At 41.9% G+C, this 23,948-nt stretch overlaps 2 protein-coding genes across 2 annotated transcripts in view; one reads left to right on the plus strand and one right to left on the minus strand.

Annotated features, from left to right (window-relative positions):
- Positions 1–23,948, minus strand: part of LRP8 (LDL receptor related protein 8) — a 440,430-nt gene that overhangs the window by 399,990 nt on the left and 16,492 nt on the right. The gene's annotated exons all lie outside the window — the stretch shown is intronic.
- Positions 4,610–10,794, plus strand: LOC123375773 (doublesex- and mab-3-related transcription factor 2-like). The gene is made up of 3 exons (XM_045027021.1): positions 4,610–4,927; positions 6,746–6,851; positions 9,216–10,794. Exons 1-3 carry the CDS (start codon positions 4,610–4,612, stop codon positions 9,965–9,967), a joined length of 1,176 nt encoding a protein of 391 aa, XP_044882956.1. The 3' UTR covers positions 9,968–10,794.

Raw genomic sequence — 23,948 nt, forward strand, 5'->3', positions numbered from 1 at the left:
CTAGAAGGCCCTTCCAATCCAAATAATTCTACGATTTTTATTGGTTTATGTTGGAGCTGAAACTGCACAAATGCTGGTCAAGTTAACAGAACTTAATTTTTTTTAATGGTCATCTATGGCACAGCACCTGCAATCCTTCCGCGTGTAAAGCTACCATGGACCGCAGTGGGAATCACGGGCATGAAACACACTTACAGGATCATTATGTTTCTATGCATTTTTAGGGTCGAATCTTCTATTTGCACATTTCTGTAGCTGCGCTTCTGAAGATGTGGCTTTTAATATTTGACATGCTTCATTATCTCCTACTAACCACTTTCATTCTGTAATAAATGAAATGCTAATGATTGTTTACATACTGCGGGAGATAAGTTAAAATTACAGCCTTGATGCTTCAAACCATACTCACACAAGTAGTCCCATTGCTTTCTCTGGAACAACTTGTAAGAGTATAAAGGCAATTGATGTGAGTTTAAGCTATGCAAGACTGGGCTCCAAGTTTTGTACAAAGGTGTCTGTGACATTGTCCAAAAGCTCAGAATATCGTAAACTTGCTTCTACATTTTCTGTAGGAGCTTTGGGGTAAGAAAAACAACCTAACGGTTTCCAAAAGGGGGAATGGTATTTGCATTCAGCAAACATATGTAAAAATCATTTATCACTGTTTTAGTGCCATGTATTAATAGCAGAGTGCAGGATATTAACATTTTGCAGTGTCAGTTTTGCTTCTGGACTAAGGCGTGCTTTCATATGACAGTGCCTAGAATGGGAGAACATTAACTCTTTTCAATTTAAAGAAAAAATAGAATCAGAATGTAGGTTTCTTCCTCTTCTTGGAATTAGATGCAGTCTATAGAAAGGTCAGGAAGAGTATACCTGTTTTTTCCACATTAATGAGTAATTAATTTTGAACAGTAATCCAGCTATTTAATTGCCTACGAATGAAGTCAGTTTGCTGGAAAAAATTCTCTCTTTTATAAAAATAATTTCAATGACAGAACTATTTATGATGTGAAAAATACCTACCTTGGAGCAGCGGAAACTTTAATTAAATCACTCTTCATAGGCAAATCTCTCTGGTTTTCCTATTTTTCAGAAAGTTAGCATTAGTCACAGAGCTATGCCAGTGTTTAGCCTTACAAAATGTTTTGAGAGCAATCCAAACTGAAGGGAAGGCCTTGTGGAATCTATTCTTAAAATCAGAGCATCACTAAACATCTTAGTTCATCATAGTCCTTCATTACAGCAATGATTTCATCACATAGAGCCACATGGTGGAACTCTTCCTCACCTGGCTGAGCATGTGACTCACACAAGTAGCTATACTGGTTTCAATGGGACTACAGGTATGTCTACACACTGCAAACACGGGGGGTGACTGCAGCTTGAGTAGACATACCTGACCTATTTTTAATCTAGCTCGCTTGGGTACTGGAGTAGTGAAGCAGGGTTTTAAAGGAGGATAGTGAGGTTGTTTTGCAAATATTTATAGGGTGTGAAGGACAGCATGGGAGAAAGCCCAAAAGTTCTTGTTTTGAAAATTTAACCAAGTGGGGGGGGGGGGGGGATCATGCCATCTTCTTATCTTAGTTACCCCAGTGTGACTAAATATGCTTGGATAGTCTCCGAATTCTGGAGTTATTCTGGTTATAATTGGGTAGACTGAGAGCAGAATTTGCCTCTTAGGACATCTTGGAGTCTTTTTCCAGTGAGAATAATTTCAACTTCCTTCTGACTTAGATTTTTACCACTGGTGCCATTTCGATTTAATGGCGGTATTATTACCCTACTACACTTCTCCTTCAGAGTAATGAATCCTTCCTGTTCTTAGTCTTAACTTCCAGTCTGGCTCTCTCCAGGTGAGCACAGCCCTAGTGCCCAGGGCCATAAGAAAACAAATGACCGTGCCCGTCCAAAAGGGATATTGTAAGTAGAGATGGGGGAGGGGGGAAAATCATATGTACATAAGTAAATTGCAAAATATGGCACAGATGGGTCTTGAAAGCAGATATGTTAGTATATGACAGCATACTGTGTAAGAGAATAAGCAACAAGGGACATGCTATTTAACTTTGGGGAAAGTCACAAGTCATAGTGCAGCGTAGCTGCATAAAAGTTAGAGATGGAGAAGACCTATTTACTCTAATGGTCACCCAATCCATCTGCTTACCAATGCAGGCTTGTTTCCTGCAGTATATTTTTCAGTGTTTTGTTCTGTAGTTTTAAAAATCCCATATGTTGGGACTTCCAGCACATCTGTTGGAACTCAGGAGACTATACTCCCTATCACAAAGTCAGGAGCTATTTTCTGATATACTCAAGCTAATTATTTTTCTTTTCTTAATTCTATCCCACTGCTCCTAGTTACACCAGTGCATTACATTAAATAACTCCTCTTCATCCTTTAAGAGGCGCATCTCAGAGCTCACAGCCCAGGGAGTGGAGGTAGGGGACTCTGGTAGCTTTAAACCAGCTTTGTGCATTTCCAATCCTGAGCTGGCCTGCAGTCACTAGTGTAATTCAGACAGCCCTGAAAGTCCATCTTGAAATTTTAGCAGATCTTTCTCGTGCAGGGTATGTGATATTACAGTACCATAACCAGAAAATGCTAAGTATCCACCTTCTGAAAAATCAGACTCCCTTCAAACAGTGTTTCAAATTGGAAACCTAAAAAATTGATTACTAGTTACTTTTAAAAACATGAGCTATTAATTCTCACAGCCCCCCCTGTGATAAATGTACAATCTCCATTTGCCCATAGAAAAATGGAAGCATGGGGATTAAATGATTTGCACATCATACATGGAGACATTGTCACTCCTGGAGTTAAAATCTGGGCAACTGGCTCCCACTTCTGTGCTCATACCACACCTCTCTCACACAGCAAAATGTAACATGTAAAGATGTGTGCGCAGCTGGATCTGGCCAGCTGAAATGTGACCGAGGAATTAAAAAGGTTTAAGTCTCAGATGACAAGGTGGGAGAGGTAATATCCTTTATAGAACCAATTACTGTTGGTGAAAGAGACAAGCTTTTGATCTACACAGATCTCTTCTTCAACACTGAAAACATAAGACTCAGATGCAGCTTGATCAATCTCAAAACATCTTTGATTCCACACACTCTCCAATCATCACCGAACGTACTACATTTCAGACTCTCAGCTGGGCTGACCACAAGCCACCCTTTCATCTAGACAGATTTGTTCTGTTGGGTGGCCTGATGAAGGAGATATTTGTCAGAGAAGGGGCGGGGAGGGAAGTTGGTTAGCATGCTCCTGCTTTGTCCAGGTTTTTAACTTTATTTGCATTTTAAATAACTGTTCTGAACTTGTAGGTTCTTAATTCATCAGGGAGTTCACTATTACTCTCCAATGCCTTTTCTATAAAACTAAAAATAGTTGATCATATTCTTGAAAAGAAGCAAGAAAGGAACAAATCAGCCTATTTTACTCAATCCTAATACTGCTGATTTATACTGTAACAGCAGGCAGGTGGTGATAAAAATCAAGCATGCTGTGGCACCTACAGAGTGCAGGGAGCCTGTGCAGCTAACACTGGGTTCCAATAGGAGCAGATTCCTAGGTTTTGGAAGACAGAGTTGGGAACTCAGCGCTTCCTCTTTCCAAGAAGGAAAGAGCCGAATCCTGGAGCTGTCAATGCACTCTGGGGAGCTGACAAAGAAGGGAAATGTGACAAAACCACCACATCACCTGTGGGTGAACACTTTTCACTCAGCGATCACTCTGTATCAGACCAATCAGTCCTCACCTTCAAAGGCAACCTGCACAACCAGGGGCGGCTCTAGGCACCAGCAAAACAAGCTGGTGCCTAGGGCGGCAAAATGTAGGGGGCGTCCCCTGCCGCCGGGGAGGGCGGGAGGCTGGGCTGGCGGACCTTCCGCAGTCATGCCTGCGGGAGGTCCACCGGAGCACAACACTTTAAATTAAACTGCTAGGCTCATCTTTTGAAAGAAACTTTGCTAGACACAAAATCATGGACTGAATAGAAACACTAGAATTACAGGTTATAGATTGTTGTAATACGCGGTAATCTAACCACCACCACCCCCCAGTTACCTTTTCCCCTCCCCTCTCTTCCTCCCCCCCCTATGACTAGAATCAATGGGCCCTACTTTTGCTAAACAATTCGTTCAAATCTTGTATCGCGCAGTGGCCCCCTGAGTTAGTTTCCTAGACCTGAAGCAGAGCTCTGGGCAGCTGCAAAGCTTGTCTCGCTCACCGAGAGCAGCCGGTCCAATACGAGCTAGCAGCTCACCTACCAGAGGGGGTGCAGGTGTCTGCCCAGGGGCCGAGCTGAACGCTCCCTGCCCCGAGGGAGGCACCGCCGCCCGCTCCGCCGGTGCTGCTGCCAGCCCCCCGGCTTGGAGGGGGAGGCGGCTGACGTCAAGGTCTGGCGCGGGCCGGCCGGGCCGGTCATTAAAGGCTGGGCTGCGCGGGGGCATGGCAGGAGCCGCGGGCGAGGAGCTCAAGGAGCGGGCGGTGCCGGTGCCAGCCCGCGGAGCAGCCGCCGCCGCAGGAGCGGGGCCGCCGCAGCCCGGGCTGGGGACTCGCCTCCCCGGCGCTCCGCGGGCCGGGGCTGGGAGCGGGATGCCGCCCGCGGAGCGGGAGAAAGGGCGGCGCAGCGGCTCCCCGGCCCGGCCGCCGCCGCCGCCGCCTCAGCGCGGGGCCAGGGCAGGGACGGGCGGCAGCCGGCCGCAGCCCCCCCTCGCAGCCACGGGCCGGCGCTCGTGCCGGGTGCCCAAGTGCGCGCGCTGCAGGAACCACGGCGTGGTGTCCGGCCTGAAGGGCCACAAGCGGCTGTGCCGGTGGCGGGACTGCGCGTGCGCCGGCTGCCGCCTGGTGCTGGAGCGGCAGCGCGTGACGGCCGCGCAGGTGGCTCTGCGGAGGCAGCAGCGCGCCGGCCAGGTGAGCACGGGGCAGCCCCGCGCGCCGCCGGGCGCGCGCCGGTGCAGGGGCGCTCAGGCAGGGCTGCGGAGGGGGAGCAAATCTCCCGCCTGGTGAGAATAAATCTTATATTGAGAGTTGCTCTGTTAAAGGACTCAGGAGAGCTGGGTTCTGTGCCTGGCTTAGCCACGGGCCCAGTGTGCCTCAGTTTCCCTATCTGTAAAATGGGGATAATGGTACTGCCCTCCTCTGTAAAGTGGTTTGAGCTCTGTGGATGAAAAGCACTAGGTAAGAGCTAGCGTTACATTTTCAGTAGCTCTACCCCATCCCCTACTTGTTTTAGTTTCGAACAGCCTTGCACTTGGGGCCCTGGCTAGTTTTAGTACATTTTAGAATGATGATGAGAGAGGTTAAACATTTTATTGTATTTGTTAAATATTCCTGCAAATTTGAAAACTGGATAAACGCTCAACATATAATGCACTACTTAGGCTCCTACCATAAACCCATATTTAGCCACCTAAATAAGTAGCCAGATTTTCAAGTGCCAAATACCCACCAACTCCACTGACTTTAGTGGATGTTCAGCACTGTTGATAATAGAGCCACCTATTTAGGTGTCCAAATATGGATGTCAGAATTTAACTATATTATGAAATACTTAGCTCTTACATAGCACTTTTTGTCAGTAGGTCACAAAGGGATTTACAAAGGAGGTATGTATCATTATCTTTCCCTTTGGCTTTTGTTCTTAAACATCTTGGTTTAGGTATTTCTTACTATGTAATTGCTTTACTTAAGCTTCAAGAAGATGGAGCTCTGGCTAAAGCTTGAAAGCTTGTCTCTATTACCAACAGGAGTTGGTCTAATAAAAGATATTACCTTACCCACCTTGTCTCATGGCATTTAGTATGAACTGTAGGATCAGGACCCTTTAATGCTGCTGTGCGTATGCACTAACAGTACGATTTTTGTATTATTTCTGTAGCATTAGACTGCAGCCCCAAACAATTCAGGGTTGAAGTCTCAGTTCCTCTGTAATTATCCTAGTATTAAAGGACTGAGGGAAGTACCAATAGGCCAGCCTGAGAAGCATTTTCCAAAAGAATCTGCTATTCTATAGGAAAAGGAAATGTAGATTGTGATGTTCTAAACAATCTCCTGTTGGATGAAATCATGGTGCAGAAGCAAGTCTGCTTTTATTGGCAGACTCCTGATGTACTTCGTCAGCGGCATAAAGGAAGATGGAGTAATTGACAAAAGTTATTTTCCTTTCTTAAGTTGGCAACAAAATGAGTGTTTATTCAGGTAGCTAGATTAAGTTTCCAAATCTCTAACAAGAATTACATTGAACAAGGTTGAATACATATTCAATATTCACAAAATAGGATGCTAACATTTTTCTTCATTTTGAGTGATTTTCCCCCCCATCCTTCAAAATACTCTCAATATTCTTGCTATACTAACTTTAGTAGCATCTTAGTAATGAAAAACATAAGCCCCCAATCGACACTTAAAACTTAGTTCAACATGGCTATGATGCTCAGGGGTGTGAAAAATCCACACTGCTGACTGAAGTAGCTATCCCAATCTAGCCTGCTGTAGACACAGCTAGGTTGATGGAAGAATGTTTCCACCAGCCTAGGTACAATCACTAGTGGTGCTGTAGTTCTTACAGCCATGGAAAAACCCCTTTCATTGCTGTAGTCTGTCAGCCTTAGGGGGTGTGCAGTATAGCTAAAATGGTGTAGCCATGTCACTGTGGTGCTCATAGTATAGACATGGCCTGAAATGGATTGCGTGGTTTATCTTATTTTCTCTTTCTGTAACTCTGCACAGGTTAAGAAAGATGAAGATGAACATTCTCTGCTATCAACCAGTTGCAGATTAAACTATCAGCACTATCCCAAGAATACCAGCACCTGGGCCAAAAGCATACTGGCAGGTAAGGATCTGTCTATGGCCTCAACTTGGCAAGATACTATGCCTCCTTTTGTGACACTGTGTCCATCCCAAAATAGCCTCTGTAACAGTTGGCCTTTGGAATTTCCAAGAAGGATGCTCTGTCTCAAGGTAGAGTACATCCCATATTTCAGGTGAGGAACAGATTTAAGTTAAAATTAAACATGTTACTAGTAAACAAAAACAAGTGCCCTGTCCAGTTTAAACTGGATGTGTAGACAAGGCCAAAAGTGCAAAATTTTGACAGCATGGGCAATTAACCTTTAGAACAGACTAGCAAGGGGTGTCATAGAGTCATTTGAAATCTTTAAATCAAGACTGAATGTCTCTCTAAAAAGATATGCCCGAGTTCAACCACATTGTACTTGGGCTTGATGAAGGAATTATTAGGTGACATTCTATGGCCTGTGTTATGCAGGTCAGATTAGAATATCATAATGGTCCCTCTTAGTCTTAGTGTGTGAATTGAATGGAGATTAGGCAGAGAGCTGGGTGAAATTCTAAAAAAAATTCTTTCATAGAAAAAAATGTGAGGTTTTTTCAGTGCCCAAAACTATCCAATTGACAGGTTGCATTGTATTTGTTTTTATTTTTTTGGAACAAGACATTTCATTTAGACTTCATTTAGAAAAAAGTAGAAATGTTTTGTTTCAACTTTGATTTGAAATAGCATTTCCATTCAAATTTGGCCAATTAAAACAAAAAAAAAAAAACCCCAACAACATACCACCAAAAAATGGGAAGACACCTGAAATGAAAAGAAAAAACTTTGGGGGAAAAAGTTTTGGTCAATTCAAAACAATTTGAGTTTTTGATTTAATGAAAAAAATTAAATTGTTTTTATTTGAATTGGATTGGATTTCTTTGGGGGATTCATTCAGCCCCTGAACTGAAAAATCCATTTTCTCATTTTTACTTGGGAAGAAATTTTTCCTTTTGGGCATGTTATTCTATAACTGTCTTCTGAAGCAGATGGTTCTGGGCACTGTAAAAGACAGGATACTGGACTATACAGAGCACTGGTCTGATCCATTATGATAATTCCTGTGTTCAGGGCCGACGAGGGGCGGTGGGGAAGCCGGTACAAGTTATCGGGGCCCAGCGGTCCAGAAGGGAGCCCAGGGCCTGACTTCGTCGGCCCTGTTTAGCCAGTCCGCCCTAGCTGGGGGGCCTGAAAAATTTTTTTCACCGGGGCCTGAACCCGCTCTTGGCGGCCCTGCCTGTGTTCCTAAGATATTGGCAGTGATGGACGTAGTAGGGCCACAGGCAAGAAGCTGTGATACCTGCATTGACTTGAGTGAGAATGCTGTTTGTGAAACCCCTTGTACATTTTTATAGCACTGAATAGTTATTTAGATTTTAATCATAATGCAAAAAGTATAGTTCCACTTAAACAAAATCCTAGCCTTGCTAGTAAACTTTTTGCAAATACAGGACAAGGATCATGACTTACAAGGAGAGGCTGAGGGAACTGGGCTTATTTAATCTGCAGAAGAGAAGAGTGAGGGGGGATTTGATAGCAGCCTTCAACTACCTGAAGTGGGGTTCTGAAGAGGATGGAGCTAGGCTGTCCTTAGTGGTGGCACATGGCAGAACAAGAAGCAATGGTCTCAAATTGCAGTGGGGGAGGTCTAGGTTGGATATTAGGAAAAATTATTTCACTGGGAGAGTGATGAAGCACTAAAAATGCGTTACCTCAGGAGGTGGTAAAACTCCATCCATAGAGGTTTTTAAGGCCTGGCTTGACAAAGCCCTGGCTGGGATGGTTTAGTTGGTGTTGGTCCTTTTTTGAGCAGAGGGTTGGACTAGATGACCTCCTGAAGTCTCTTCCAACCCTAATCTTCTATGACTGCTAATGATCAAAAATATGTGTTTCTACTTTTCATCTTTGTTAGCTAGTCCAGACTAGTCAGAGGGTTAGACAGGCTATCCCTTATAGATTTTACTTCATTCTTACATGAATCATGTAAGTGACTGTTTTAAATTAATAAAACCTTTCAACAAATATTTCTTGGCAGCACTAAAATAATATTGTCCATTAAGATACGTTCCTAGTTTATAGGACAGCATGGTGTACCAGACAGAGCACTGGACTGGGAATCAGGAGTCTACGCAAGTTACTTTCCTGCTCTGCATTTTCCCTCTCATCCTTTGTCTGACTTGCCTAGTTAGACTGCAAACTCTTCGAGGCAGAGTTCAGGGAGCTCTGCTACTACATGTTTGCACAGCATCTGGCACAAAGGGGCCCTGATCTTAGCTAGGACCTACAGTACACTACAGTAATGTACAAATAATGGATTATGATAATGATAGAGTACTAAAGGAAGCTTTTCATTTCTTCTCCTAGGGTATAAACCTCCTTCACAGGAAAGCCAACTCCTCTTTTCTAACCTGAGTGAGAGAATGAGGAAACGAAGAACATTTGCAGATAAAGAGCTGGAATGCATAATGCTGGAGAGAGAACTTAGGCAGAGAGAACTAAAGGAATTAGCTGTAGCTCAAAGTCTACAAAGACCAAATGAAGACTTTTTACCAAGCACAGAAACAAACCCATTTAGGATTGGACACAGCCAGCTTTGTGACTCAACATATTTTAACCACAATTTGATAAATGTTTGGTTTCCTTTGATACATTCAAGCACACTTTATCAGACTAGAGATTTTTTCCTGCCAAATGTAACTACTTTTACATCAGACCAAATTGAAAGCAACCTTTTACAGAAATATACCTTTACTAAGAATGCAGAAAAATATGCACAAGTGTGTGAGGAGCTGGCTCAGGCCAATATTTTATCCAAAGAACTTGGCTCCTTTCAGAGCGATCTGAGATCGAAGGCAACAAAAACACAAGCAAGTTTTGAAAAAGTTAAACATTTTGTATCCAACCAAAAGCAGGACATTGGCTCAGAAGGTTTTATCTTACAAAATGATCCTTCCATACCAGAAAAGCAGCACGTGAGCCAACATGTGAAAAATAAGTGTTCTCTGGCAAAGGAGAACCTCAGACACTTAGCTAGAGTATCCCAAGAATGCTATTCAGAAATGAAAATTAAAAATCAGAGCTTGTCATTTTCAGTGGAATCCTTGTTAAAAGTCTAAACAGGTATTTAGGGCCCAGTTCTACTACTTTGGAATTCAATGACAAAATCTTACTGACTCAGTGTATCAACTGTGTGCCTGATTCTCTAACCCTTTCTCATATGGGTAGGCCCACTGACTTGAGTCTGATCATCGTGCTCCCAATGAAGTCAATGCAAAACATCCAGTCTTTAGTGGGAGTAGGTTCATGCCCCGAAATGGGACTACTTGAGTGAGTAGCAAGGTCAGGCTCAGTGTTGAAGATAGTGTTTTTCTTAACTCGCAGTCAGCACTCTGAAAGTACTCTATGTAGTATTATTTTAATAGTCTGTAAAAGCAGCAGATCCAGACTAACACAGCTACCCCTCTGATACTTTTAATAGTCCGTTAGTCTAACAATGTATGTTGTCTGTATATAAAATAGTTGTAGTTTTAATTTCTTTATTTAAAAGACTATCAAATATATAGAACTACTGTAGATTTTATAACTTAAACTAACCATGTATTTGGGGATGGTGGGTGATATTTTGGCTTTTTTTAAAATTACTTAGTGCATGTATTAATTTGCAAGACAATGTAAATGGGTGTGTTTGCATACTAAATAAAAGCGATAAGATGTCATTTTGTGGAAACGGAAAACCAGTTTATTTGAATAAAATGGGCTTAATTTGTTGATGTAATATGATAAAGGGCACATTTTTACACCATTGTTCAACATATTAAGGCCTCATTCAGTTGTCACATTGGTATAAACCAGGACTAATTCCAATGAAGCCTAATCTAAAGTCTATTGAAACCATTGGAAAGACTCCCTCTGATTTTTAGTGAGCTTAAACGAGCAGTGAATCAAACCCTAAAATGCATGCAAAAAAAAAAGTCCAGCATGTGCTCTGTTTTCAGCATCCGTAATGGAATATTCAAGCAAAAAACATGTAATCATATTTAATATGTACACTCTGCCTTGACTGTACAAGACACATTCTGGGCCACATCCTCAGCTGGTATGCACACAGATGAAATCTCTAAGATCCCAATAGCAGCCTAGCAGATATTCACAGGCAGAATTTGGTCCCAAACTGGAGAGGGTATGCTACAGGGTGATGTGCCCTTGGGGAGAGGAAAAGACTTGCCAATGACTTCAAAGATCCATGCTCATGCCTCACAGGGTCACATTATGCCATTGATTAACTAGAACTTCCGCTAGCAGGTAATAGGGAGCTCTGGTTAAAAAATGATTTGTATCCAAATGGATTTTTAGGGAAGAGGATTCAAGCATTACACGTGTGAGAATCTCATTCAATTAACAAGAAAACGCGCTTTTACAGGGTAGCTTGAGAGGGAAAGGTTGCCCTTGTATTGACTGGGTTATTCCTGTTCTTTGCACAGCTGAGTGCATCTACATTAGAAAGATTGGTTTTCCCCTCCCCCACATCATCATTGGAGCTGTGCTGCTGGTGGAGAAACAGACATGATTTTCCTGGTGAAGACAAGGATCACAAGAGCTTTGGTTTCCAGTGCTGTGATGTTTTACGTGAATTTTAAATTAACCTACAGAAATAAGTTATAAGTGCTGATGAGAACAACATTAGGGCCAAGTTTCTCTCCCCAGTGCCTGCCTGAGCAGCTTGTCTTGACACCAGGGAATCCATTGAATCCTCCCACTAAGCCACACAGTGGCAATGGAGTCAATCTGCTATTCACCCTACCAAGCAGGGCAAAGGACTACAGGAATAATATAATAGCTAGTAGTCTAGCCCAAAGGAAAAGCTCAGATGGGGTTCCTGTGGCAGTGACCTCTGTACACTCCTTGCATGAGCTCCCCAAGTTCTGCTCCCCATTTTGTGTCGCAGTGGTGGATTAATTCTATGGTGAGAACAGGGGTTCTCTCTAGGGGAACAGACCCTTCCCATATGTAATGAGAAATCTTGTATTTGAACAGCAACCAGTCCCTGATTAAAGCAGCAAAATTCAAAGGTTTATTTTGTCAAGATCTCACTCGAAGATCAGGAAGTTATCGTTTTTAGCCGGATAGGTAATAGAACACAGGCCTGGTTTCTGGAATACAGTGGCAATAGTAAGAACCCAACAAAAATATGAGTGACTATATTGGATACAAATGGCCCAGTTTTACACCATTGTTCAAACACATATTATGCCACTTATAAACACACTCAAATCTGTTAACAGATTTCAGTGGTCCCCTGTCAGTCCTATCTGGTGTGCTATTGATTTCAATAGGATTTATGCACACACGGGGTTTTCAGGATTGGGCCCAAAATGTTATATGTTTGTCTATGATGCATCTTATTAGGTGCTGATAAATTTACATTTATTGACCCCAATTCTAAGTTATTGGCCCTGATTCTAACTCTGCCAAAACTCCCATGGATATAAAGAGGATATGGACCAAATAGCTGACAGCGTTACCGTGAAAATTTTGTGGACAACTTCAATATTTGACAGCTGTCAGAGACACAGTAAGCTCTTTGGGGAGGGGCATCTCTTTGATGTGTTTATACAGTACCTAACACAGTGGGGCCCTGAGCGATGACTGGGGTTCCTTCGTGCTGCCACAGTATCAGTTAATATTAAGAAACAACCAACATCACCAGATATGGATATGTAGAAAATTCGGAACACGTGCACAATGCACAGTGAAACTCTAGCTGTAATCATAGCTTGGTTGGCAATGTGACCCAGAGCACCAATTGTTATCTCATGCAATGGAGAAGATAAGCGTGAGTAGCAGCACCCTCTGAAATAGTGTGAATCCAAGGGCTCATATATATGCGAGAAGGCCATCCCTGGGTTCAGACAAGTCATTTAGTACATCTGAAATTGAAAGCAATTCCATTTGTTTTCAAAAAGATGAGAAGATTTTGACTCCATGGTGTTCAAGAGTCTGGACCTTGTACTCAAGTATTTGTGTTATCATAGTGCCAAGAGACTCCTATCAGGATGCAGGATGCATAGTGGTGGGCAGTGTATACGAAAGGACAGTCCCTGCCCCCAAAAGCACACGGTTTTGATTAATAATGTCTAATCATAAGTATTCTTAACTTCTTTCATTATTATGCAGCTATGTTTGTATCCTTACAAAATGTTTTTTCAATGATGAAATATTAAATCCTGATCTTTATCATGAAAGATCCATCTAAAACATTGGAGTAAAATTCAGAATTGAAAAATTTACCCTTTATTCTTAATCTTACAAAAATCCCATTGACAGAGGACTTTCAGTTAAGGATAATAAAATGTTAGCCCACCATTCTCAAAGTCACTGTTCAATTACTTAATATAGGCTGGAACCTAGATGGCTGACTAAGCAGTGTAAAGAGGCACCGGTGGAGCCATGCTTTGGTTGATATACATTCAGGTTTTTTTAATTGAAGTGTTCATCCACTAAGCAAGTTTAAGTTGATTAAAAGCTCAGGAGTGTTTTATCAAATTTTCCAAGCCCATTGAATTGAGTTAAAAATGTAATCAACTTAAAACAAATAGAACAAAACATTAATCTAATGTGTCAGTTTCAGGTTGACTGTAAAGAAAACACTATTCTCGTGACCCATGACCTTGATGCTTATGTTATAATACAAAGTCCCCCATCATAGAAATGGAACACAAAACCTTTCACAATTCATTTCTTCCCCACTTATGCAGCCAGTGTGGGCCATATCGGAGAGAGAGAGAGAGAGAGAGAGAGAGTGAGAGATTTTATTTATATAGGAATTTTATAGTGCACATCACCACAGTATTTGAGTAGTAATCTGATGAAGACTAGGATCACAATTGATAATGTATACAAGGGCTTGGATCTGTAGAAATCTTCTACAAGAATTAACCAAGTTAATGAACATAATATGCCATCTAGGCAGGAGAGAATATTTGTGGTATGTAGTAACTGGCAGTGGAGCTGCTAAAAAACCAGGGATATCTTGCTAGGACAGATCCATAGCACTGCAGTGCATATGGTAGCATATGAAACAGGGGGCAAAGGCATTTATAAATATGCAGTGAGCTATTTTTTTAAACCTCTTTCAATTTGACATGGAACTCATGCACTCCTGCCCTTTGCAGATGGCACTGGTATACTTAGAAATCACTAAGGCCTCAATCCAGCAAACCAATTAATCATGCCCTTAACTCAGAAGCCCATGAGCAGTCCCATTGACTTCAGTGGGATTATTTGTATGCTTAAATGCCTTGCTTGATCAAAATCTAAAAAACAGTAATGTTACTGTGTACAAAGATTCAGACTTCTGCTGAGGCCATGGTACTACTACTTATATCAGCAATAATTTAGCAGCCATTTCTGCACTAAGCTTTTTTTTGGAACAGTGGTTTTCAACATGTGTTCCATGGACTCCTGGTAGGGTGACCAGACAGTAAATGTGAAAAATCAGGACAGGGGCTGGGGGGGTAAAAGAGACCCTAAAATCGGGACTGTCCCTATAAAATTGAGACATCTGGTCACCCTAACCCTTAAGGGTCCATAGATTATGTCTAAGATTTCCAAAGGGGTCCACACCTTCATTCAAAATTGTTTAGGGGTCTGCAAATGAAGAGAAGTTGAAAACTACTGTTTTGGAATAACTGAATTGCTTTCAAGGGCATTATACAGAGTAGTTGAACTTCCTTTACACTTCTCATGTTGTCACATTCCACATCCCTCTTTGTATCTCTTGCAGAGCTTTTGAAAATCTTCTGCATGAGCCCATTTAGTGTGCAAGCTGTTATGGCATCATATCAGTAGTAGATTTGCCTTGGGCTTTTGAGCCAGTTTTACTATCAGTTTCATACTCTATGCAAATTACAGGACCATAGACAATAGCACTTAATTATTTACATTCAAATATTACCTAAATTGCTTGCAACACTCCTGTGAGATAGTAACTATTTTATTCCTAATTTTTGAGATGGGGAAACTGAGGCATGGAGCAGTTAGATTTGCCAGAAACCACAGAGCAAATCAATGGAAGAATAAAGACTACAGCACAGATCTCAGAACTTCTAGCCCTAATCTTAATCCACTAAACACTGCCTTTCAAGTTGGTACCTTCTACATAAGGATTTTTTTACACTATGCAGATAATTCAGTCTAAAAAAATACTCAGAGCATAAAACCTTCATGAAATGTCCAACTGCACCTGAGTGCCTGGTGCACCCAGCATTCTCCTAGACTAACCTTCTAGTTTGCAGCTTGGTAAACACAAAAAAAATGCTGAGAAATGTGCAGGGGCGGCTCTAGCCATTTCGCCGCCCCAAGCATGGTGGCACGCAGCGGGGGGCGCTCTGCCAGTCGCCGGTCCTGCGACTCCGGGGGACCTCCCGCAGGCACGTCTGTGGGAGGTCCACCAGAGCCGCCTGCCGCCCTCCCGGCAACCAGCAGAGCGCCCCCTGCGGCATGCCGCCCCAAGCATGCGCTTGGCGTGCTGGGGCCTGGAGCCGCCCCTGGAAATGTGTGACAAGTGGTTCAAAACCCTTGTCAGATCTCCGTCTTGGTAGCCTAGCATTCCAGTCTCCCATAGTAGTCTGACCTAGCATGATTCTTGTAGCCAACCTATAGGAACATTATTTCGTTTTTAAAAAGGTTTTATTGGTGTGTTTCTAAACAATCTGAGTCTACAACTAACAACGGTGTCATTCTCCCCAAAGATACTGGCATCTTCTAGCTTCTCTCCTGCCCCACCCCCCGGCTGCAGCTCCCTCCACAGTCGCACAGTGTCCCCTACACCTTTCCCTCAGCCATGGCTCTCCTAGGACTAGAAGAAGTGCAGCAGGCCATGGCTGAGGTGATTGCCTCTACCGTTATAAATTCCTAGGGCCAAATCCACAAACCAATGTAGGCGCTGCTACCCTTAGGCCAGGTCTACTCTACTGACCCATCATCAGTTTAACTACGTTGCTCAGGGATGTGGATTTTTCACTCCCTGGCCTGAGCAACATAGTTATACCAACGTAGCCCTCCACATAGACAGTGCTAGGTCAACAGGAGAGCTTCTCCCATTGACACAGCTACCACCTCTCAGGGAGGTGGATTAATTATGCCCATGGGAGAAACTCTGCTGTGGGCATAGGAGCGTCTTCACTAAAATGCTACAGCAGCATTGGGAATGAGTTAGGCGCCTGCCTTGCTCCCTGCTAAAAACAGCCAGAGGTGGTGCTGCTGCTACCCCACCTCCTTGTAACATGTATCTCAGGAGTTAAAGCTCTCACCTGGGATGCAGGTCCAATTCCCTGTGCTCCACACAGAGTCTCCCACTTCCCTAAGCTGGTTCTAATCACTGAGATATGGGATATTAGGATGTGGGTTCCCTCAATCTGTTGAGGCTGTTCACTGTAGATAAATAATGAAAGCATGATTGGGTCAGGGGGAACCCAAGTGAGAATAACTCTGTAGTCCAGTGGTTAGGGCACCCTTCTGTGGGGATGGAGACCTTGAGTCAAATCCTGCTGCTCTAATCACTCACTCCTGTGCTTGGATTATTGGGACCGGCAGGTAAATTTAGTGCCATTAATCAATATGGAAGTATTTGTGGGTGTCCTGCTGGTGCTTTATTGATTTTCCTTCCAGCATAACTACTTCAAGCTAAAGCTAGTGACCTTCCCTAATGCACTTTGCTTTATTGTGTAGTTTCTTGTGTGCTTTGCACTTTTTATTTACACAATAAAAAAAATAGACTAGAGGGAAAACAATGTTTCTTTATGTTAGAAGTATAGTGGCCTCACATGTCAATATTTCTTTTCTCCCTATGCACTCAGACTTTATTTATTTTTTTAAACACTTTGGCTTCTTTTAAGGAGATTTAAGTTTCAGAGCAAACCCGTTACCAGCAACTTGCTCAGCTTCATATTGCACACTGGGCTGATCACATTTGTTATGTCTACCAGCTGATAGAGTTTTCTGAAAATATTTAGCCTGTAATGCAACCCTCCTAGTCTTCTGTTTTTATTGCAAACATGCAATTAATCACCCTAATTGTTCCAATTACCCAGAAGCCCAAGTTATTATGATAAAAAATAATGAAATTAGACTATAGTCAAAGTTTGAAAGTTTAAATGTTCACTTCAGTAAAATGAAAATGAATTCAACTACTATTTATTTGTATATAGGAGAAACTGGTGAGTTAGATTATGTAATTCTTCAAGAATGTAAATGAGCAATCTGAATAATGATAAAAGTTGCCATAATGTGCAAATTATTATTTGTGGATCTCAAAGTGCTTTATAAATTCTATTTGATTGTCACAGTACAACCGATAGGTAAGTGAGTATTGTCACACTAGTTATATAGATGAATAATCTGGAGAACAGAGAGGTTAAGTAATTTGTTTTAAGACTATACAATGAGTCAATGGCTGAGCAGTGAATGGAACTCATGCCCAGGCGTGGCTCTAATTACTAGACAAGGTTACCTCTCGTGCAAGAGTATTACATGAGGACGACTTGAGGAAATTAATATACATGCACACAGAAAACAACGGTTAGGCAATATTATAGGTGTAAATCAAATCAACAAGACCAAAGAAATTGAGAGAAACTACTGATACAACACCTAGATAGATATAGCAACAGAAGCAAAGGGTAATATATTATTCTAGGTTATGTAAAATAATTGTTTTCCATCCTTCGTCAATGCCCAGACCTACAGCAATACTGCAATATGTCTGGTCCCATGGGGTGGTAGGTCTGGGTAAATGCTGTTTTTAATCATACACAGTGTATTTTACTTAGGGTTATGGAACAAAATTTCAGTTCAGAAAGTGAAACAAAGTTTTGTTCTTATATAAATTAAAAACCACAGTTAAGAAATTCCCCCAAATAGTCCCTGTGCTAAGAGCTTGGATACTATAAATTTCACTAATTTGGCATAAATTCACACCTACTTAGGAAATCCTTGCACATAGGTTTTTAAATTTAAATATGCACAAAATCCTGACAACAGTGATCCTAGTGAGTAGGTCTTTAATAGTGGTGGCGTTTCACAAAGGTTGAAAAAAATCCCCACAATTCCAATCAGCCTTGAAGAAAATAACTGTAGTGTAAGTGCTTCTCGTTAAAAGGAAGTGACCTTTGTGTGTACGAAAAAAGCAAGTAATGTGATTTTATTTTGCACCCCAGTGGCTGATCAGGATGTGTCTAGTGTTTGCTTGAAAACGGTTAGGTTTTGCAACAAGAGGGTCTGATTCTTCCCTCACATTAGTGTAACTCCATTGATTTCAATGGGTTATGTTTGATCAACACAGAGGTGAGTGAGAACAGAATGTGGCCTACAGCATAAAGCTGAGAAGTTGTTTGGGCTAATATGATGTGTATCTACCTCTGGTGTATGATTACCATACCTCCCTGGATGTATATTTAATACTAACAACTGGGAGAAGGTTAGTGTAGTCATTAGATCTAGTCTGATAAAAAGGAGTCCTCTGAGTCAGTGGTTCTCAACTTTTCCAGACTCCTGTATCCCTGAAGCCTGAATCCTGCTGAAAGAGGCTGAAATTGAAGGCCCACCGCCCAGCATGGAAGCATGTAACTTAGCTTCATGGGGCCCCTTGTGACATGGTTGCCATCTCCTAATGCCGATCCTACACTTGTGACACCTCTAAACATGTCCTGCAACCCACTGATCTAGATGAGTTGATGTACCCCCAAGGGTACATGTATCCCTTGCTGAGAACCACTGATGTGACAATCTAGCCCTATGCCTGTACATCACCTAGCACAGGGGTGGGTAAACTACGCCCCAGGGGTTGCATCCAGCCCTTCAGACATTTTAATCTGGCCCTCGAGCTTCCGATGGGGAGCGGGGTCTGGAGCTTGCCCTGCTCCGCACATGCTGCGGCTCCCAGAATCAGCGGCATGTTCCCCCTCTGGCTCCTACGTGTAGGGGCAGCCAGGGGGCTCCACACGCTGCCCCACTCCAAGGGCCGTCCCCGCAGCTCCCATTGGCTGGGAACCATGAGCATCCATGGCCTGCCATACAATTTCCATACTCAGATGTGGCCTTCGGGCCACAAAGTTTGCCCACACCTGAACAAGCACAATGCAGGCTCCAGTCTGGTTGGTGCTTTTTATTATATTCATGGCCTACACAAGGACAAGTTGGAGTATTTTGTGTGCTTAACTTTCTGGAAGACTGCAATGCAATACTGCTTTATTTCTAAGACTCCAGAACTCCAATATCCAAGAACCTAAACCAGAGGGAGACAAAGGAGGCTGCTATTTAAGGCAAAGAGGCACAACTCAACCTACCTTACTCAGTCTGCAAAAAGCCAGCCTAGACTCCTGAGGAAGTACAGACTACATGCTTCCCTACAGAATCCCCTAGCCTGGGAGCAGCACCAGGAATCCCCTCACCCTTAAAGTGATAATTGTCACTATGACAAGCTTTCAGTACACCACACCTTTGAAAAACTAATCTTTCCTTCAGTGCTATACTTAAGTAGTAAAGTTTAAAACAAAAACAGGACTGACTGAAACTGGTTTAGATGAGAACACAATCTGGAGTAACTCCACTGAAATCAAATGGAGTGAGATCAGAACCAGGCTCAGAATAGGATTTTGCAAGAAGTTTTGCATCTTCTCTTCGGAGTTAAATAAGGTAATATTAGAACCTTGAAATGCCACCTCCCCCAAGCAAATCTTAAAATATTTTCCCAGGAAAAATCATAAATGTCTTTGAAAAAAAATCTTTGCACTGAACAAATATAGTATTGCTCATAAGCTACAGAATTTCCATATAGTTTCAGTGAGGCTGGCAGAGTTTGAAGAGTAAGGCAATCTGTATTAACAGTACATGATGTATCAGTTGGTTGTTCATTGGCTAGACACTAAAGAAACGTAGCTTTCCATCAGTTAGAGTTTAAACTGGCTGTACATAGCTACCCAGGAAGTTAAGAACAAAAAAATTATATTTTAAAAATTAAAGTGTATTTTTATTGGGGAAATTAGTTTATTGCACTGTTAAATAAGTATTTATGAAAAGCTATAAAACAGGACAAAACAGGTGCAAGTTAAATCTATATACTTTGGTTCCAATTTCAGCTGCAATCTGTGCCAATTAGAAAACTGAATGGAGTGACATAGTATATTAAGGAACATCTAATTTGTCATGCAATGTCAACATTCCTGGCATTTTACAGTTCTTGAAGTGTCGGTCTTGAGCCAAGACTTATTAAATGTCCCAAAATCTCATTCAGAAGACTGAAAAATGCTCTCATTGTTAATTCTCTAACTACAGTAGAAATGTGCATTGTAGGACGACGACTTTGACATACATCGCTTTGCTAAGCCCCTTTAATGCCTGGATTTAACTTGTTAAGTGTATGTAGTAGTTGAAGCCAGCTCTGATAGAAAAAGCTGTTCATTTCAGTGGTCATATTGGCTGAAATAATATTTACTTGAGATAATGAGTGGATGGCTCCACAATCTGACCTGTTTTGTTCATCACTTAAGTTTAAAAAATGCTTGGGCAGAAATTCAAGTTTAGGATGTATTTGGAACAAGCTAGCTTGTGAAGGGAACTGAATCCACTATGGTGGTGTAATTTTAAATGATTGCCCTTTAACTGGTTGCTTGTACCCAGTTACCACTTCTACAACGACAGCACTCTCTCTAGCTTTTTGTTATTATGCAGTAAATTGGTGCAATGTGAACTACAATACCTCATACTTCTTAAGCAGCCATGCTGCAATTTATTGTAGTTATGTAATTCATATTAGATACAAGAGCTTGCTAAAGCATTTCTTTTTGCCCAGAAACTGTCACTACATGATAGAATGATAACTCAAATTCTTAAACAAAAAATATTCAAGACAAACTATGGTGCCCTGCTTGGAATGTAGGGTTACATAGTTCAACGTTCACTCATGTTGGTGATCACTTATCATTGACCATATTCTCATCCATAAGGGTATGAGTAAAGATTGCACAATCTTCCCCCTTTTTCATACTTATCTTTGGAGGGGGAGCTGTTTCTGACTTTCCTTCTTTAGCTCTTATCAATGGCACTAGATGGAAACGGAACTGTTCCACCAATTTTAAAGTGTTTGCTTTACTTTTACAAAGCAACTTAATTGCTTTGTTGAAGCTACTCAAGATCAGTTACTGATCTAGACACATTTGCTTTGGGAAAGGGTAAATTACAGATATGGGGCCCAATCCTGTTCTTGCTCAAGTCATTGCAAACGGGCTTGGGCACATGAGATACAGTACTATACAATGGCCAAAAGCATGGATGCCAGGGTGCTGTTAGTAGCTATAAACTGAGCCCTTTGGAAGCCAGCACCCTGGTCACTTGGAACACTCAGGGCACTGGGAGTACTTAGGAGGAGGAGTTTGGAAGAGTAGAAGGGATCAGCAATAGGGAGCCTGATGAGCAGATTACCTCTCCAGCTGGGTAGCTCAGAGAAGCAAGCAAGGATACCAGGCTGAGCCAAGGAGCAGGAAGGGGGCTCCACATGATAATTGTACCTGGAGTATTAATAATAGAGACACTTGATGGAGAGACTGTCATGTACAGGGTGTGCTGCTTACTGCCTGCCAGGGTTTCCAGGAGCTGAAGGGTGAACCCATTCACAGTACTGATAAGAGTGTACCTGTTTTTGTTTTTAATAAAATAAATAGGGCTGTCGATTAATCACAGTTAACTCATGAGATTAACCCAAACATTAATCATGATTAATCGCAGTTTTAATCGCACTGTTAAACAATAGAACATTTTGGATGTTTCTACATTTTCAAATACCGGTATGTTGCTTTCAATTACAACACAGAATACAAAGTGTACAGTGCTCACTTTATATTATTTTTATTAGAAATATTTGCACTGTAAAAATGATAAAGAAATAGTATTTTTCAATTCAACTCATACAAGTGCAATCTCTATCATGAAAGTGCAGCATACAAATGTAGATTTGTTACATAACTGCACTCAAAAACAAAACTGTGTAAAACTTCGGAGCCTACAAATCCACTCAGTCCTACTTCTTGTTCAGCCAATCGCTAAGACAAACAAGTTAGTTTACATTTATGGGAGATGCTGCTGCCCATTTCTTATTTACAATGTCACCTGAAAGTGAGACCAGGCATTTGCATGGCACTTCCGTAGCTGGCATTGCAAGGTATTTATGTGCCTGATGTGCAATTAATTTAAATTTTGCAATCGCCACATAGAGTATTTATTTAATCTAATAAATTCCTAGCCCAATCAGAAGGTAAGCATGTATAATATTAAATAATCCCTTGATGTAAAGTGTAGGCTATTACTCATACAAGTGGTCCTTGCTCACATTGGTAAGAAGCATTAGCAAGAGTTTGCAAGATTGGATCAAAAAATCATACACTGGAATTATTCTTCATTTGTATTACTGTAGCACCTACAGGCTACATTAGTGCAATGGGCTTCACTATCAACACACAACACAAGAAGAGTCCCTGCTCTGATGAGTTTATTGTCAAAATAGACATGACAAAGGATGGAAGAAAGGAAGTATTATCCCAATTTCGCAGATAGGGAACTGAGGCACAGAAGCATTGATAGCTTGATCCTGCAATACGTTGAACACTTTGGCCCCATCCATCCAAGCACTGAGGCATGTGTTGAACTTTAAACACTTGCATAATCCCACCAGAGTTAATCTGAAAATAATTGCATGCAGTTTACGTAAACCCAGAAGCAGTCTCTCCATTAAGAAGCCGCTGACATCTCAGACAGGTGCAGAAAAGCAAGGATGAAAGGCAGCAAGATGATTAGAGGAGACTATGGAAAGGCAGCATAGGGGATGTCTCTTTTACCTGTAAAGGATTAAGAAGCTCAGTAAACCTGGCTGACACCTGAACAGAGGACCAATAAGGGGACAAGATACTTTCAAATCTTGGTGGAGGGAAGTCTTTTGTTTGTGCTCTTTGTTTTGGGGGTTGTTCGTTCTCGGGACTGAGAGGGACCAGACATCAATCCAGGCTCTCCAAATCTTTATGAATCAGTCTTTCATGTTTCAAACTTGTAAGTAATAGCCAGACAAGGCGTGTTAGTCTTATTTTTGTTTTCTCAACTTGTAAATGTTCCTTTTTGCTGAGAGGATTTTACCTCTGTTTGCTGTAACTTTGAACTTAAGGCTAGAGGGGTTTTCTCTGGGCTATATAAATCTAAGTACCCTGTAAAGTATTTTCCATCCTGATTTTACAGAGATAGCTTTTAATTAAAGAAAAAAAAAGGTAAAAATTTTCTTTTTAAGAACCTGATTGATTTTTTCTCTCTTGTTTTAAGATCCCAGGGAATTGGGTATGGACTCACCAGGAGTTGGTGGGGGAAAGGAGGGGGGAATGGTTAATTTCTCCTTGTGTTAAGATCCAAGGGGTTGGATTGGTATCACCAGGGACTTGGTGGAAAAGCCTCAAGGCTATCCAGGGAGGGGAAAGTTTTGGGGGGGGGGGACAAGAAGTGTGCCAGACACTGGAATTCTGGCTGGTGGCAGCGTTACCAGATCTAAGCTAGGAATTAAGCTTAGAAGGGTCCATGCAGGTCCCCACATCTGTACCCTAAAGTTCAGAGTGGGGGAGGGAAGCTTGACAGGGGAGTTTGTTTTTTGATTAAAAACAAAAAACAGCTCTTAATAAGGCTTCCAGGTCTTGGGTAACTTTATTATATAATGGATGCAGGTTCAGGAAGAACTAGAAGTATATCCCAAAGGCTCCATTAGACTTACTGCTGAAATATCATGCTCTGCAGTGCAATATGCAGCTATAGATACTACAGCTAGATCCACAAAGGGCATGAGCAAAGCTACCTAAGTGCTGACAGCAGTGAGCTGCTCAGCACTGAAGCCTCAGTGGGATCCTCCAAGTAGGAGTTTTGAATTGTCTGCTTAACTTGGCTGTGGGGCCTAATCTAGTGGCGGTTGTCAGAGAATGGCTAAACCCATACAAACCACAGCCAAGGAGGAGCTAGTGCTGCAGTCCCCCTCATGCCCACTAGCCCAGTGACCCAGAGACCAGTCTGCCTGAT

The sequence above is a fragment of the Mauremys mutica genome, chromosome 8 (assembly GCF_020497125.1).
Source record: "Mauremys mutica isolate MM-2020 ecotype Southern chromosome 8, ASM2049712v1, whole genome shotgun sequence".
Taxonomy (NCBI): Eukaryota; Metazoa; Chordata; order Testudines; family Geoemydidae; genus Mauremys; species Mauremys mutica.

What these genes read in the sequence shown, in the direction of transcription:
- LOC123375773 (XM_045027021.1), top strand. Translation starts at nt 4,610, where the DNA reads ATGCCGCCCGCGGAGCGGGAGAAAGGGCGGCGCAGCGGCTCCCCGGCC. An exon ending in GGCAGCAGCGCGCCGGCCAG is followed by an intron (nt 4,928 to 6,745) that starts GTGAGCACGGGG and finishes AACTCTGCACAG; the next exon opens with GTTAAGAAAGATGAAGATGA. An exon ending in GGCCAAAAGCATACTGGCAG is followed by an intron (nt 6,852 to 9,215) that starts GTAAGGATCTGT and finishes TTCTTCTCCTAG; the next exon opens with GGTATAAACCTCCTTCACAG.